We start from the raw sequence: 18,158 nt of genomic DNA on the forward strand, positions 1-18,158 counted from the left end.
TGTTTTGATATTCAGACCTAAAAATGGAACATTATAAGCAATTTTTTAGCCATGATACGTGCATGTCTCACTAAACAAACAATGCGAACACGAAGCGCGAGCTGAAACTTTGTATATATTTAGTTGACCCCATATGGGGACATTTTAAGGACTTTGTTTTAGGAATTCATGAAGATACATATATCACCATTGTCATCTAATGCGAGCGCCAAATGCGTACTGATTTTTTTTTAATTTATTTTATTTTGGATAGAATTACACCTAGCGCATGAAGCAATGTTTGTAGTCATTGTAATCATGAACATGATATATAGGCCTACGTATCTCACTAATCAAATATTGCGAGGGCGAAGCGCGAGCTGAAAATTTTGGATATCAGACCTGAAGAGGGGCATTCTAAGGCTTGTTTGCAGTAATGAAGACCATACGTATTTTACAAACGAAAATGATGCGAGAGCGAAGCGCGGGCTGATATTTTTTATATTCAGACCAGAAAAAATAGACCTATTCAGGACTGTTTTTAGGAATTCATGAAGAGCAGGCACTTATCTCACCAAATCCACTAATGCGAGCGTAAGCAAAGACTGGAATGTTGTATATTCAGACCTTAAAAGGGGGCAATTACTTTAAGTCGTCATGAAAAAGAAATGTACTACATAACATAATAAAAGCTCGAAGTGCGAGGGCATATTTGGTGTATTGATGTTTTAGTACTATTCTCACATCCTTTTATGCTTTTGGGGCTGGTTCCCATAAGTCCCTCTCTAATCCACCTATCTAAATTTGATCAGGCCCTCTCTGCTATTGCAATGTAAATTCATCTTTATTTTGTTATGAGAAATGGGAATTGAGAAATGAATCCCATTATCGATCAAAATGAATATTTTTTTAAATAAAATAATAGGCCTACTAATTTTGTGACTGTTCCAGAACATTTGATATTAGGTATGTGTGCAAAATGTAATTTGAAATCATTATAGCATCTTCAGAACCCATTTGACAACCATCTCATTACAAGCCCGGATTACAGGATATAATTTTACCGGTGAAATCCGCCAGGGGGGGATTGCCCCCCCTGCCCCCCCCCGCCTGTTACGCCACTGATGAATATATATTTGATATGATCTTAATCTTCAAAATAAATTACTCATAGAAATGAATAGAATGTTCTATTTGAATTATTTATTAAGTCGATTTGTCAGGTTCCATTCACTCTCTCCAATCAGATCCAACGCTATATAGGGATCGAGCTAACCGGGATCGGCCGGGCCAATAAAAAAATAATAACCCGCGTTGATCAGGGCATGGACTCGATAATGGAGTTGACCGGTAGTTTATGAATTGACACATTGATGTAATCAACTTGAGCGCAGTGGCGTAACAGGCGGGGGGGGGCAGGGGGGCAATCTGCCCCCCTGGCGGATTTCACCGGGAAAATTTAAAAAAAAAGGGAAAAAGAAAAAAAAGGGAGGGAGAAAGAAAGGGAAAGGGGGAGGAAAGGGGAAAAGGAAAGGAGGAAAGGGAAAGGGAAAAAGAAAACGAAGATTTTTTTTTTTGAAATGGAAAAGGAAAAAAAGCGGGAAAATGTACGAAAGAAGAACATTTGACAAAGAACAAATCATTCCGTAATAGGCTTATGTAATGCAGTAGCTTGATGGAAAATAAATTAAAATATGACAAAATGACAAACATTAGCGGGAAACGAAGGAAGAATGGAATTAGTCAAAAGCTAAATTAGAAAACAAACAAAAGGGACAAGAAAAAAAAATAACACGACCGGGCTGCCGAGGATTGAAAATAAAGAGCGGGAAGAAAGATGAACTGCACGCAACATTGTGCTATAAGCTTGCTAAATTTTATGCAAAGCAGTAGGGGCTCTTCATCTATAACCATCAAATGGCTCTATAACGCCCCTGTTCAATCACTGGCGTACAGGCGCGGGGAGGGGGGGGGGGTCTTGGTTCCACACCCAAGAGGAAATAAAATAAATTATACAGGAGACAACGTATAATAAAATGAATGGAAACAATGAAATGTGTTATTTGCTGTCAGCATTGCTGAATAGAATGGAAAAATCTATCACATAATTAGAATTCAATTTCAATAGGCAATTTTCCAGCTCGCTTTGCACGCTGGCGACTTTTAACAAATTCAATTCAATTCAATTTACTCACATCCATTAATATACAATATTATATGAACAATAACAAACAATACATAAAAAATCAATATAATGACAAATAGAAAGAGTAGAACCAACATGCAGTGGATGTAGGATGTAAATTTTCCCACAATGCTATGTTTTACCACCTCAAATATTTGGTTCATTACGCAACTGGGTTGAATAAATGTGTTGTGTAAAAGCTATATTCTGTATATACTCGCGATTTGATTAAAATAGCGGCAATCTGTGAGGTTTAAGTGGCTTTGATATCAAGAAGTTCCGGGGGGCTCCGCGCCCCGGACCCCAACCACACAGCACTGCCATATATGAGTATGGAAGGGTTAAGCCATTGGCCCCCAAAAGTTCTACAAACAAGAACAAAAAAGAAGGAGGAAAGAAAAGCAAAGGAAAAGTGTAGGATATCATTTTATTTACTGAATATAATTTCAAAAATATCTCAAAGGTAGATTCTCATGAAAAAGGTGATTTTTTCTCGCTCGCTTCGCTCGCTCGGGACTTATATTAAGCAGCTTTTTAGCACATGTGTCATACTGCGCCCCTCGTTTTTTTACTCTTCACGCTACTGCCGCAAAGAATCCTGTTCACAGTGGCGTTCAGACCTTAAAAAAGGAATGGAAGAAAGAAGAGTGAAATATATTATTTTCTGGATATCGATCATTTCAAAATCTATCACAAAAATTGGATTTTTTATGTATCAAAAAGGTAAAATTTTTTGCTCGCTCGCAACTTTAAAAAAAAAATAAATTCTGCCCTATACGTAATATCTGGCCCTCTCAAAATAGTCGCCTCATTACACCATTACGCCTGTTCATACCATGATATGACCGGGAAATTTTTGGCTCTTGCCCCCCCCCCCCCCCCTGGCCACCGACCCCTGTTACGCCGCTGCTTGAGCGGGTCGAAGAGGGGACATTTTATTTATTTTATTTATTTAGATCGTTTTTTTAAACCCATATTGAATGTGACTTGATACATACCCGGGATACATATTTTATTGGTTTATTTCCAATTCATATTTTGAGTTTCATATGAATCTATATCTTGGGTGAAAACGAGTTTTTCTTTTTTAATAACTTTAGGTGGTATGGCCTACGCAAACATCAAATCAAGTTATTAAATTATGTTTTTCAAAACCATAGAGGTAGATAAAAGCAGGGGATAAAATCATAAAAGGCTTATTTTAACTAACTCTTCGGCTAGGGGCAATGGCGTAGACAGGTTCGTACACCTGGGGGGGATGACTGGGCTGCCAACGCTAGTGAGGGCGCGAAGCGGCCGAGCGAGGGAGCGAAGCGACCGAGCGGGGGGAGGGTGTGGGAGGGGGTTGTCCCCCCTCCCACGGTAGGGAGCTTTTGCAATTTTGAACTTGAAATCGTGCAATCTGATGCATACTTAATGAGGTAAAATAACACACACAAGCGCGCACGCACACACACACATACTCACACACACACACACACGGGTGCGCGCACCACACACATACTACGCCTTGAATGGACAGACATACATCGACAAGATCTACACACCGTGGCATACGAATACAGAATGGACTGACACATAGTATTGCATATTGAACCACACTACGTATTTATTTATCTCTGTGAATTTTGCTGTTACACCTCTTCAGAAAAAAACCAATGTCAACTGTGTACACGCAGGTATAGTCTTTGTTGTCTTGATATGGGTATGTGGTTATGAATGAAAACAGCCTCTGTGGCCATTTGTGAATAGAACACATAAACAACAAACAAATAACAATATGTCTGTTCATTATAAAGCATAATGAATACGTACATACTATGCTTTTTTTTACCTCAAAGAAACAGGCATAGTATCCATAGATGGATATTGGCTGGCGGCTCATTAACATACAGATACAAAAAACATAAACAGTATCACTATGATCCATGGAGTAACAATACTGCTCTGTAAGTTTGTGAAGAAATCGGAACCATAACGGCATTGCATCGTTTCAAATTAGGGCATTATTTACTTCTATTTGATCTCAGTCTTATAATAGTAATAATAATAATAATAATAATACTACTACTAATAATAATAATAATAATAATAATAATACAAATAAAAAATAATACTAATACAAATAATAATGCTAATACTAATAGGTTCCTTTTATCTCGCATTTCAAGACAGGGTAAATTCACACTGCGCTTTACATGAAACAAACTTCTTTAAACATTTCAAACTTATGTCTTCATGCATCAATCAACATACTTTAAATGAATACAAAACAAAGTGCATCTTAAATAAAACAAAAATAAATAAATAGTTAACAATACAGAAAAGATGTAGCTGCTGCAAGCTTAACAACAAACTAATGTATACCAGTCAGTCCTGATATCAGTATTAGTGTAACAATAGTCATATAGTGGGAGCATGAAGTTGAACAATTCATGATTATACATAATTATATATGTTTGTTTGAATAATACTTGTTATAAAGATAGTAGTATGGTACTCTCTGTCACGAATTATTATGTATACTGTTGTATCACATTCATTTTCTATTCTGTTTTAGATTGCGCTGATGCATTTTGCACACAATGTATAATGCCTATAACACGAGTGGGCCAGACCACACATGTATTTCAATAAAAACCGACTTGAGAAAATAACGTGTATATATTAAATATATAAATAAATAAATAAATAAATGCATATAATGTATATATATATGTATAAATATCATATACCTGTAATATAATCTGATATAAACTAATAAATAAATAAATAAATATAATACATATCATATATGAGAAGGTATTGCTAGTACTCGGTTCGTGCCTGAAAAGTAGTCTCGATGAAAAGAAAAAAGTTGTTGCTTCATTCCCATACCAAAAACAGCTTGATTACCAGTTGCTAATCAGATAATAGAGACATGCGGTAAGTTGGTAAACTTACTTAAGGAGCATTCATGGCTCAACAAACAAACATATCGGTCTCTTAGTCAGTTTTACTTTTGTAGTCTTGCAAATTTGTGTCTTAGAAACCAAATATCTTGCGCCTCTTTTCGTTCCTGCCCAGTAAATACTTGTAAGATTTTCTTTTTTTTACCGTCTGAATAGGCTTTCACCGTGTGAATGCGGCTAATAACAATAAACACAATTACAATAATGATGAGGATTATTATTATCATCATCATAATTATTATTATTATTAATATTATAATTGTTATCATTATTATTATTATTACTATTATCATCATTATGACTTATTGAGTAACCAAATATCATTCCCCAAAACCTGGGGGGGATGATTGTACATGCCATCCCCCCCACCTTGTGAGGTGGGGGGGATGCATCCCCCTCATCCCCCCCGTTGTCTACGCCCCTGGCTAGGGGTAATAAATGACGACCATACCATTTTTTTTTCTCAGGGAACAGGTGTAATTCCATATGCTTCGGAGAAAACAACGTCAGATTTATAATGAATATATATTTATATTTAAGATCAACCTAAAAAAAAAAAAAATGTACTAAAAATATATTTTTTTATGAAAAAATAGTTGCATTATATTTTTTTAATGAAATATGATGCTTTATGATAATAATCTAAGTGAACGAGGGTCTAAAAAAATCGCTGATTGATTGGTAGTTGTGTGTGTGTACAGATATCAGCTAGCCCAGCAACTGGTAGCGGCACCTGACAACGACGAAATCGCGGAGCTCGCGGAACTGAGACAGGATACATAATTTTCAGCTTTTCATTTCATTTTGGAGAACTTTGGATTGTAACATTTTAGCCGTCATGGCAGTCGATCATTTTCTATTCCGATAGAGAGCTATGTAATATCCAAACTCGATTTATTTCATTGTTGTTTTGTGATCAAATGTTATATTTCTTCTGTGACTGTTTGAGTGTTTATGCGGAGTCGCTTCCAAGTTCCAGCTTGTGCTCCGTGTGATCATCGCACAGCTTGCCGGATCCCACGGCGTGCATTCTTTACCACACAGGTCTTATGCAGTAATGTTCTGTGCAGTAAATGTTGTTGGTTATATGTTATTTGGACACCTCAATCAATGAATGGCAGATGCTCATGATTTCTCCTGTCTAGTTGAATTTAAACTCCAACATGTATGAAATAGATCCAGCAAATGTTCGATCTCCGAGGGAGTTTGATAGTAAGTTTTTTTCCCTGCTTTGCCTTTGGAACTTCTTTTTTAAATTCAGATCTAGGCTACATGTAGATCTAGTGTCATTTTTTGTAGTGAAGAATTAAGTGTAATGTCATGAATGTCTATGTTCACTTTTTGGGGTGGAGAGTTTTTACTGCTGCAGTGGAGCCAGGTGTACATCTCATTTTGTGTACTTATAGGAATATAGCACCAATGACATGTCGAGACTGAAAAGAAGGTTTTTATCTTTAAGTGTTGAATCATACATTTTTGTTAATATTATTCTTTTTCATAATCTTTACTTGAATGCAGACATTTATTTTGTTTAAAAAAATTTCAATCCAACAATCGGGTAACCAGTGTGGGAGGCAATCTCTCATATTTAATAGAGACTTGCTTTGCAAAGAGATAAAAGAAACAACCACAACAAGGCAATTTTCCTGGACCAAAATTTTGTCTCACTTGAGGTTAGAACTTAGAAGCCTTTTGTTTTGTGTCTACATGTAAATGTCATGATTTTGTTAAGAAACAAAGTTTTATAAAAATAAAAGTACTTGTAGATATTGGAATTATTATTTGAAGTAGACAGTGGAAAGAGAAAGAGTGGACAGTGTATTGCACCTGCCGGTCCCCGGTACTACAATACTGCAAGAATCTTCAGGATTGAAGGAGGCAGTCAGTGTAGCTTGAAACCAGATATTTTTTTAATGATGTATCTGCTGATATTTTCATTTAATTTGCTGTGCTGTTAAGGTAATTCATGAGAATGTGTTAAAATATTGGAGGAGAGTTCCTTTTGCAACAGCCACACAAAGTGGAGTGTCTCTGAAAATGGATACCAAAACTCGTTACAAAGTCTCTGATATTGGAGATGATCTCCATCTCTGAAATGGGATTTTTGCAGGTTTTATTTTAGTGTGGTATTAATTAAAAACAAGAAAACATTTTATATATTGCACTTTTTGTCTAGCCTGAATAGAAGAGCGAAACTATAGTTGCCATTTTTCTGTCATACACAGACAAAATTTACGCCTCCTCAATTGCCAGATCTAGAATACATGTACACCCAACTCCTAATATTTTGAAATAATATGTCAGGTTGTTTTGTTTGTTTTAACAAAGCTTTTGGGAGACAACATTTTGGATTAAAGATTAATCATGATTTTAGCCATGTTTTGCACTAATAATAAATCAGTGATATGTATGTGTAGGCCTGTATTCATAGAAAAGCTTACAAAGTATTTTGTACATATATTATTTCTATAATATTTCAATATTGCTCTGTTCTAGATCCCAAATTTGATTTGGGCCCTCGGAGAAGTCCTTCCTCAACTTCCAGCAAAGCCCAGCTGACGTTTGAGGAGATGTCGTCTGTGATAAAGTTAAAACCTCCTCCCAAGACAACATGGGAGCCAGATGTCAGAGCCATGATCTCTGCCAAGAAGTGGCTTAGTACTTACGGTCTAAAGAGGAACAGACTGAAACTGGACCAGATCCTGGGAACCATTGGATTCAGGCATAGTGATGGTGAGGTCCTGGGCCAGACATAAAGGGGTGGGGAGGGGGAGGGGGTGGTGATATTGGTACAGGGCTATCCAATGATGAGGTTAAATTTGTTCGGTTGGAGTGGTTCAAAGTTTTATCAAATCAGAATTTTTAAAGTGAATCAAGAAAGTGTCCTGGGGGGGGGTGTTTCACAAAGAGTTAAGTATAACTTAGTGTCACACTTAAATGAAATGAAACATTTGGAACAAGATAGCTTGTGCAAAAGCAAAAATAAAAGAAACAGATCAACAAAAGTTTGAGAAAAATTAAATAAATAATAAGAAAGTTATGAGCATTTGGAGTTTAGATCATTATTGTTAATTGTAGATCCTCCCATTGGCAATGTGACAAAGATGTGTGATGTCACATGTGAACAATTTCCCTATTACTTTGGTACATATTTATCTTAAACTGCCTCTTTTATCAGGCTTATAAAACATATTTTTTAAAGAATACAATATAGATGAAGAGTTTGTATCTCCAGAAGAATGAGCAAAAAGAGACATTTCAGGGGTATTTATTTTATAGTCCATCAAAGGGAAAGTTGTTCACATTTGACATCACATATCTTTGTCGCATTGCCAATGGCAGGATCTCCATAGCATTAGTGATCGCAATATTCAAATGCTCATATTAAACTTTCTCGTCATTTGTCCGACTTTTCTCAAACTTTATTTCTGTTTCCACACAAACCCACTTGTTCCAAATGTTTCATTCCCCTTTAAATGTCCTCTGGCATGCCGTATTAAAAAGCATCAGCACATTTGTCAAATCATGCTAAGAGGATGCGCGCTGCTGCATTTTCATCAATAAGATTGTGCGTCGCATAATCATGCGCGTCAGGACTAGGCGTGACTTTAAGTCTCACTTATTACTCTTTGTAAACCCCCCCTGTATGAGTTTGATGCCGTTTGACAGGGCCAAACTCATACGGGTCATCTGTCAATAACAAAGTACACAAAAGATACCAGAGAAAAATAAATATTGGACTGTATAGACCAAGTCCACACCAAAACAAATTGATTTATAAAATAGTATAAAAAAAATCAAACAAACACAATGCTGAAAATTCTTTAAAATCAAATATAACATTTAGTAATTGATATAGGAATAGGTAAAGGTAAAACTTTCTGACATGTTTTCTTATTGTGAACTAGCTAGGCGAAACTTTATTAATGTCAGAAGTTTTGCTTTAAAAAAAAAACAGCATTCAATTCAATTCAAGATAGGCCAAGTTCACCCACCCCCCCCCCCAAAAAAAAAAAAGAAGTTGATTTTATTAAAAAAAAAAAAAAAAATCAACTTTAGAATGCTTACAATATCATTGAAATAGAATGAAAAGTAAGAAAGTTATGATAGTTTAGAATTTTATTTTGATAATTTCACAAAATTGTATACTTTCTAGTAGGTGTGCAAATATATCAATGACACCGCCCACTCACTATTTTTGCATTTCATTACAAGAAATGTTATCTTATGTATAATCTTATAAATTTTTATGTGAAATAAACTTCTGATTTCTCCTTAAACAAGTGGAATAGCCATTACAGTTAATTGTGACTTGATGAAAAGTCTCTTTATTGTGGAATCTGCAAAAAAAGAAAGAAAATGAAATAATGTATTTTTATAATTCAATATAAAAGAAATATTGATTGAGTGACATCATCAAATCTCTCATTGGCATATCACTGTCAGGGGCCGCGGAAGTGGGGGGGGGGGGGCAGGGGGGGCTTCAGCCCCCCACTTTTTTCCAAAACCATGTACAAAAACATAAAAATGACCATATGATTGTGATTTTCTGCATGGTCAGCCCCCCCCCCCCCACTTTGAAAACCGTTCTGTGGCCCCTGACTGTGCTGTGCTATTTTGTGATAAATAAAATAAATTCTTAAATGTCAAAACATTTTAATTTTACATTTGATTGAAATTTCAGTATTACGCCAGTTTGATTTCTCGTAATATTCAAATAGCTTTGTTCGTTGGGGTGGACTTGTCCTTTAAAGTATAGCATGTCTATGTAGTTCAAAAGACTTAATGTGCATGATGATAATACTTTGAACCACTTATTCATCAGAAAGGAGACATCTGTATACACAAGAGATTAGCCTAATATCAATAATACAAGTAGTAGTTCTCTATCAGCCTCAGCTTGCTCAATTTTGAGATTCTAGCCTGGTCAGCGGTCTTAGGAATTGGTCTCAAGATTTGTGAAACCCCTATCCCCATTATTCCAAGTAGGGAATTATGGCAGTGTTAATTGTAATGATAAAATTATGATGATGATATAATATTAATAATAACAAAGATCAGAGTGTTAGTGATTATGAATTAATAAAATTAATAATTATGATGATGATAATAATATGTAATTATCATTATTACTATTATTTATTATTATTATTATAAAGAGATTGTTTTGAGTGGGATAATTATGTGCTGGAGCATAAAAGGCAAGATAATTTGAAAAATTTGCTGATGGAGATGGGCCTATGTTAATAAGAGGACCAAGTGAAAACCCTTATAAAACACAGCTTTACTTAGCAAATATACTCTCCTCAAGTGGTATTACCTCGTGTTTTCACTTTGTCATTTCTACATGTATTTACTTAATATCTATTGTTAGTCTCTGCATTAATGCTTTTATTCTACTCCTTTACTTTTATTTCGTTGTTTTTTCCCCCCAAATAGATTTTGATCGTTCCTTGAAGAAGCCTGTCTGTTCGCGGTACGGCGAGGGCTTGTTTACACGGTTTCCTAGGAGAGATGGCAAGATATACAATGTGAATGTGAGTACTTAGTCTTGGCTCCTGGTTGACAAGGTGCTTCATATATGCATTAAAGAATGAGTTATGTTTGTTTTCATGCTATTAGTTATTTCAACATTGAGCATTAAGATTACAGGGACATTTAGTGCAGTTTATGATCAATTAGTTCATCATCAAGCTTGTTAATTGTTGTTATAGATTGCCCCCCCCCCAGAAAAAAAAACTTGTTCGCTGTTACAGAGGAAAACAAAACCAGATTTGGTCTGTCACTTTTATGAAAGTATGATGTGAAAGCTTGTAGTAATTATATACAGGTAAACTTGATAAACTTGAGATTCTGGGGTGGTTGGAAACAGACCGTCCTAAATAGCCAAAATGAGAATTTGAATACAAAAAACACATATGTTTGTAGAATAGATAGAATAGATGATAATAAAAAATAGGTACATGGGGGGGGGGGGGGGTAAGAGAAAGGGAACAGGTACAAGTTGGATAGATTGTACTATAATTATTTTTAATGACTGATTTTACGTGCAGGTAAAAATAAGCAAGGAGAAGATCAAACAGATAGAGAATAGTCTCCTTCAAGCCATCAATCTTTACAAGCGTCGTATCGATTGGCTGACCAGCGAGAGCCGACGCCTGTTTGGTGTTATAGAAGAACATTGTATCTGTATTGTGGTCGACATTAAGACTAATTCGCCAAGTCACTTTGATCACTGTCGGAATGCCCTCATCCGTGTCCTCGAGGACCAAGTTTCACAAATTGCCAAGTTTAATCTCATCAGGTAGGTTGAAGTAGAGTTTGAATCAGTTATGCTCTGTAATTCAGGAGGAGGGGGGTGATCTTTTTCAAAATTCCCTTATCCAAGTGCTTGAGGACCATGTATCACAAATTGCTAAGTTTGATATCATCAGGCAGGTTCAAGTAGAGTTTGAATGACTTAGCAATGGTCTCTAATTCGGGGGGGGGGGGGTGGTTTCATCAAGCTGTTATGAACGACTTGATGCATTTGTTCCCAACTGTTTAACCGAATGGGACAGAACCCAAATATTGCCTGTCTTTAAAGATTTATTGCAGTATGAGTGAACTTTAGTGATTTTACTCACATGTTGACAAATACAGCCAAGCTTTGCATCCAAATGCTTGTTAGAAGAACAAACACAAAAAGATAGGATTTCAACAGAATACATCAATTGAATATTGATAATTGGATTTTATAATGCAAAAAAGGTCAAAGGCCATGTGTTACTTTAACTACACAGATTTAAGGACGTTCCACAGTTATGTTTGTGCGCATTATGATCTGCGCATAGTTTACACTCTGCGCGCTGACGTCACAATGGATGAACAGGTGATTAACTAGCTGCGGGTACGAGCTGATTTTTCTCATCTTCTGCACTTTAAATGCAGATCCGCTGCGTTATTTCATGAAGCTAAAAAATGGAATTATTCCATGGACCATTCAAAAAAAAATCTATACAATTTCAAAATACTTTACTCTGTAGTGCTGCCAAGAATCACGAATATTACCCCGAGTTTGAATAAATGGTAGAGTGGTTTTGATTTTTTCTTCACATAGATACAAAGCATTCGGCGCATTTTTGGTGTTTTAAAAAGCACATTTGCTCTAATAAAAATGCTGATAGTTTAAAAACAAGCACATGAACCCCCATTTTTGTCTCACCTGCATAGCAGAGTGAGACTATAGGCGCCGCTTTTCCGACGGCGACGGCGGCGGCGTCAACACCAAATCTTAACCTGAGGTTAAGTTTTTGAAATGACAGCATAACTTAGAAAGTATATGGACCTAGTTCATGAAACTTGGCCATAAGGTTAATCAAGTATTACTGAACATCCTGCCTGAGTTGCATGTCACATGACCAAGGTCAAAGGTCATTTAGGGTCAATGAACTTAGACCATGTTGGGGGAATCAACATCAAAATCTTAACCTAAGGTTAAGTTTTTGAATTACCATCATAACTTTGAAAGTTTATGGATCTGATTCATGAAACTTGGACATAATAGTAATCAAGTATTACTGAACATCCTGTGCAAGTTTCAGGTCACATGATCAAGGTCAAAGGTCATTTAGGGTCAATGAACTTTGGCCAAATTGGGGTATTTGTTGAATTACAGCCATAAATTTGAAAGTGTGTTGGTCTAGTTCATAAAACTTGGACATAAGAGTAATCAAGTATCACTGAACATCCTGTGCGAGTTTCAGGTCACATGATCAAGGTCATGTAAGGTCAAAGAACTTTGGCCACGTTGGGGGTATTTGTTAAATTGCCATCATATCTCTATAAGTGTATTGGTCTAGTTCATAAAACGTGTAAATAAGAGTAACCAAGTATCACTGAACATCTTGTGCGAGTTATAGTAGTTTTCAAAATCAGCACTGCTGCTATATTGAATCGCGTGATGCAGGTGAGACGGCCAGAGGCATTCCACTTGTTTAATGTTTGTACCTCTTAGGTATACCTTCCTCTACAACTCTGCAAATTTTGGTGAAAATGACATGGATTTTGAATAAAGTGCAGCATTTATTGTACTTTTGTAGTTTGTTATTGAAATCTCACATTTTTTAGATTGGGATTTTGTTATCTTTTACGCCATTTTTGTCTCACCTGCATAGCAGAGTGAGACTATAGGCGCCGCTTTTCCGACGGCGGCGGCGACGGCGGCGGCGGCGTCAACACCAAATCTTAACCTTAGGTTAAGTTTTTGAAATGACAGCATAACTTAGAAAGTATATGGACCTAGTTCATGAAACTTGGCCATAAGGTTAATCAAGTATTACTGAACATCCTGCCTGAGTTTCATGTCACATGACCAAGGTCAAAGGTCATTTAGGGTCAATGAACTTAGACCATGTTGGGGGAATCAACATCAAAATCTTAACCTAAGGTTAAGTTTTTGAAATGTCATCATAACTTAGAAAATATATGGACCTAGTTCATGAAACTTATACATAAGGTTAATCAAGTATCACTGAACATCCTGCATGAGTTTCACGTCACATGACCAAGGTCAAAGGTCATTTAGGGTCAATGAACTTTGGCCGAATTGGGGGTATCTGTTGAATTACCATCATAACTTTGAAAGTTTATGGATATGATTCATGAAACTTGGACATAATAGTAATCAAGTATTACTGAACATCCTGTGCAAGTTTCAGGTCACATGATCAAGGTCAAAGGTCATTTAGGGTCAATGAACTTTGCCCAAATTGGGGTATTTGTTGAATTACAGCCATAAATTTGAAAGTGTGTTGGTCTAGTTCATAAAACTTGGACATAATAGTAATCAAGTATCACTGAACATCCTGTGCGAGTTTCAGGTCACATGATCAAGGTCAAAGGTCATGTAAGGTCAAAGAACTTTGGCCACGTTGGGGGTATTTGTTGAATTGCCATCATATCTCTATAAGTGTATTGGTCTAGTTCATAAAACGTGGAAATAAGAGTAACCAAGTATCACTGAACATCTTGTGCGAGTTATAGTAGTTTTCAAAATCAGCACTGCTGCTATATTGAATCGTGTGATGCAGGTGAGACGGCCAGAGGCATTCCACTTGTTAAGAACTGGCAGTGCTGTTAAACTTAAAATTGCAAACAAATAGCACTATAAATAGATTCTCCATTCTAACGATACAATTATTAACTCTCCTGTGAAATTTGATGACTTTTTCATGTATTTTGACTGAGTTATAGAGGTTTAAACTCATTGTAGTAATCTTGGGCGGTCTAAAAATACAAAATTCTTTTGAATGCGCAATTCTTAAGAACATCAATTTGGGTGAATTTTGAAGCTCTATAGCAAAAAATCAAGCACATGGACATATGTTAATTATTTTTTGCATATTTCGAATATTAAGGTTCTAAAGTATCTATGTGCAAAGTTTGGTGAAAATGACATGGATTTCACTTTAACTGTGGAACGTCCTTAATAGTAATATAGTTAAGTGCAAATGGTCTTAAACCAATTGTGCGTAGAAATTAAACCTAGAAGTACTTTATTTACAAAAATAGAACAAAAACAGAAGAATAAGCATTCAGCAGACAAAAATGTATATTTGTATATTCAAACATTAAGATTTAGATTCTCAGAATGTGGTAAAATATGCTTCAAACTAATTTCTAAGACAGTCCGACCTCTCTTATCCGGACACGTTGGGACCAGCACCAATCCGGATAAGGGATTTATCCTGATCTGGGAGACCCAATATTAAATACACGCAGCTGCTGCCTCCCCAGGCTTACGGCGGTAGCAACACGTTATCTATAACTAGTTTGTAGTTTCTTTCTGCGCATGATCAAAAGATTCTATGCATGATCAGAGGAAGGTCATTTGTACTATAAAAGTGACATGGTGGTCTAAAATCTATTGAGATAAGCACCAACTTTGATGTCTTGATTATTCATATATTCTTTTGAATTGTGGTTTTCATTTACATCCACAAAAAACAACAATGCGTCCACGAACGACTGGTATTTTACAGTTTGCCAAGTACATTGTGCAACATGCTATGATATGCATTCAAAGTAGGAATGCAACAAATACCTTCATAAAGTGTTCATTGGTGTGCTATTCTAGTCACCTGGTCTATTCAATTTCTTCATCCTGCTATGTAAGGCAAGCTTACGTAATATCTTGCTTTGAGAAAGAAATGAAAGGTCATTTGACCAAATTGTCCATGAAGTAACTACGAACTGGTCTCTTGTAGTGGGCGTACAGACAGTATTCACTGCAGTGTCAGTGCAAATTATAGGCGGTATTTTTACGGAAATGAAATCGATCGATGGCCAAAACTGATGGATAATTTACCTGCTATTAATGATTGAGGTATACATCGAGCATACCTCGAAACAAAGAGAATGACTCGATGAAACTAAGTTTTAATTAGATCATCGCGGAGGGTATCGCAGCTTCGCAATGTCAGCCATTGTTACACTGACTGTAGGCTCAAACATGATAGATGGCGCTGTCCATATTGAGGCCTAGCGTGAGATAGCGAGACATGTGTTGTTTTTCTCGGGAAACAAAAACAGAAACGTGATGAAATGTTTGAGCTGCGCCCTGATTTACTGGAAAATTATCTTTCGGTGATTTTGGTGAGATATTTTCATGAAAAATAATGTTGTTGTAGGTAGACTATATTGGAAAATGTATTTTAAATCAAAGTGAGTTTGCGTATAGGATTGAGTTTAAATTGAAATCTCATTTCCTCACGTACCGGTACTAGATTGAATTAAAAACAAAAACAAAAAATCTCGGCAAGTGTGTGTCCGGATAATGGAGAGATCCGGATAAGGGGAGGCCGGATAAGAGAGGTCGGACTGTATCTGTGTTATGCCAGCTTAGCATTGAAAATATTTGAAATTTTTCTTGTTTTTGTTGGTGATTTTCAGGGCCGCGCAAGACATGGTGATGTTTCAGCCTCATGCAGTACCTGTCACAAAGGATTCCTTGAATGAAGCCACAGAGTGGATCAGAACTCTCGATAGCGTCGCAGCAACTACCGAGACAAGTGCATGTGAAGGGATTCTCAAGGGTCTCACAGATAGAAATGTAAGTGTTATTACGCTTCCCCTGAAATACTTGAACCTTGCAGCCTGCTAATTCTTTATGTCATTTTACTTTTTGGGCATCCATTCCAGTCAAGCAAATAGAGATTTTTCTTTTCTACCCTGACAGCATCAGCTCTTGCCGTTAATTCTCATTGGCGCCTTTCTTTGGGACATACACGTCCAGATTATTCTGTGCTAGTTGAGCATAATGGGTAGATACATCTTCCTATAGATCTTGTAAGTGAGAGAAGTATTACCTGATTTTATTTTTCATGAGATAATTGGATGTACATGCATACATGTCCCCCTCCCCTTTAAACACTCTCCATGCGAAAGACATCCTAACCTGTCTACCGCACCCCGCAAGAGTAAGTTTGGCAGTTTATGTGTTGCTCATATGGGCTGGAAGGTAGCACATGAGGGAGTTATGCGTGAAAGTTTGAGTATTATATCCAGGCGGTGTGTTTTATCAATGACCTACCAAAACAGGTATACATCCAATGTCTCGAAAATAGTAAAATAGGGTATGGTTTTTCTGATCTGCATTGATCGTATGTTATTCTTGGTGCACTATGTACAGCTATACGGTAAAATGAGAACCAAAGCAATAAAAAAATGCACCTGTAGCTTAACACATTAAACTTACATGTATGTTGGAGACCAACTTGTACTTGTTAAAGAAACTTCTCCAGGGGTACAAATTTGTTGTAACATGAATGTAATCAGCTAAATGAAAAAAAAAGTACTTGTAGCCTAACATAATGAAACTTTAAACTTATAGGCTGGAGACAATATGTAAAAATAACTTCTCGAGGTGTATACATGTTAGTTATTGTGACGTGAATATAAAAGGCCAAACAAAAGGTGTTGTGGCCTTTATAATAAATAAATAAACATTAGGCTTAATTATGCTTATTTGAATATTACCTGCATTAGCCTAAACATCTTCTCTTTGACAAGACCCAAGTAGTTCTCCATAGAGTTTGAGGTAATATTCAAATATTCAAAAGTAACTTCTATAAGGGAATTGGTTACTGACATGGATATAAAAGGCCAAACAAAAGTGAACTTCTGGCTTATTAACACAATTAAACATTTAAATATTTATTTGATTTGGAGACAGTATTTAAAAGTAATTTCTCTGGGGCTATGGCATGAATATAAAAGGCAAAATAGGGAAAAAACTATACTTAGCTTAAAAACAATTAAAAACTTTATATTTGTTTGAGATCATTCTCCAAGTGCATTAAAACATCATGACATGGAAATACAATCGCTGATGTGGTTTACGGTACACCATGTGGAGTGTTATAGAAACAGTGGATAGAAGAAGAACAGAAATGGATAGGCGAGAAGTGGAAATTTGAGAGTAGAGTAATCTTTCTTGAATGTAGTCCTGAAAAGGACTGTAAACCAGAAGAGATTGATGAGTTGAAAACAGCTTGAGTAGTAGGATGGATTAGGAGATGCTGGCTTGAGTCGGCGAGTAGAGGTGATGAGTAGAAGCAGAAGAGAGACTCGACGTTTCCAGCAGGTTGACTGTCCGTCTTCAGCAACAAAATACGAATATTAAATGGCCACAAAACACGAACTCACTTCACTACAATCACGACAATCCACACATTGTGGAAATACAATTTAAAAGGCCATCTGAAAAATGCACTTAATTGTAGCTTATTAGCACAATTAAACATCAAATGTTCTAGGGACAGTGATTTTCCGTTTAAAAAAATTGCCTTTTCCGTTTCAGAAAGGAGGGCAGCTACACACGACCTGCATGTGAATGTTTTCGATACGGCCGATTGACCGTACCCTGCCGGCGCGGCCGGTATAAAGGACCGGGGCAAGGGGTATGATCGAGTGTGATGGAGTGAAGAGCAGTCACGATGGGTGGATTGTCGTGATTGTAGTGAAGTGAGATCGTGTTTTGTGAGGTTTTGTGGCCATTTAAT

The 18,158-nt window shown here is 36.4% G+C and overlaps 1 protein-coding gene across 4 annotated transcripts in view; it reads left to right on the forward strand.

The window, feature by feature from the left end:
• LOC129260707 (von Willebrand factor A domain-containing protein 3B-like) overlaps positions 1–18,158 on the forward strand; it is a 60,481-nt gene that overhangs the window by 2,724 nt on the left and 39,599 nt on the right. For 2 of the 4 annotated variants that reach the window (XM_064114460.1, XM_064114462.1), the window contains exons 1-5: positions 5,559–6,327; positions 7,612–7,848; positions 10,555–10,652; positions 11,169–11,419; positions 16,048–16,207. In XM_064114460.1, coding sequence (XP_063970530.1) covers positions 6,279–6,327; positions 7,612–7,848; positions 10,555–10,652; positions 11,169–11,419; positions 16,048–16,207 — 795 coding nt within the window. In that variant the 5' untranslated portion in view covers positions 5,559–6,278. Of the gene's footprint in view, positions 1–5,558; positions 6,328–7,611; positions 7,849–10,554; positions 10,653–11,168; positions 11,420–16,047; positions 16,208–18,158 lie in introns of those variants that run through there. The other 2 variants (XM_064114463.1, XM_064114461.1) reach the window with 2 other exon arrangements.

The sequence above is a fragment of the Lytechinus pictus genome, unplaced genomic scaffold (assembly GCF_037042905.1).
Source record: "Lytechinus pictus isolate F3 Inbred unplaced genomic scaffold, Lp3.0 scaffold_19, whole genome shotgun sequence".
Taxonomy (NCBI): domain Eukaryota; kingdom Metazoa; phylum Echinodermata; class Echinoidea; order Temnopleuroida; family Toxopneustidae; genus Lytechinus; species Lytechinus pictus.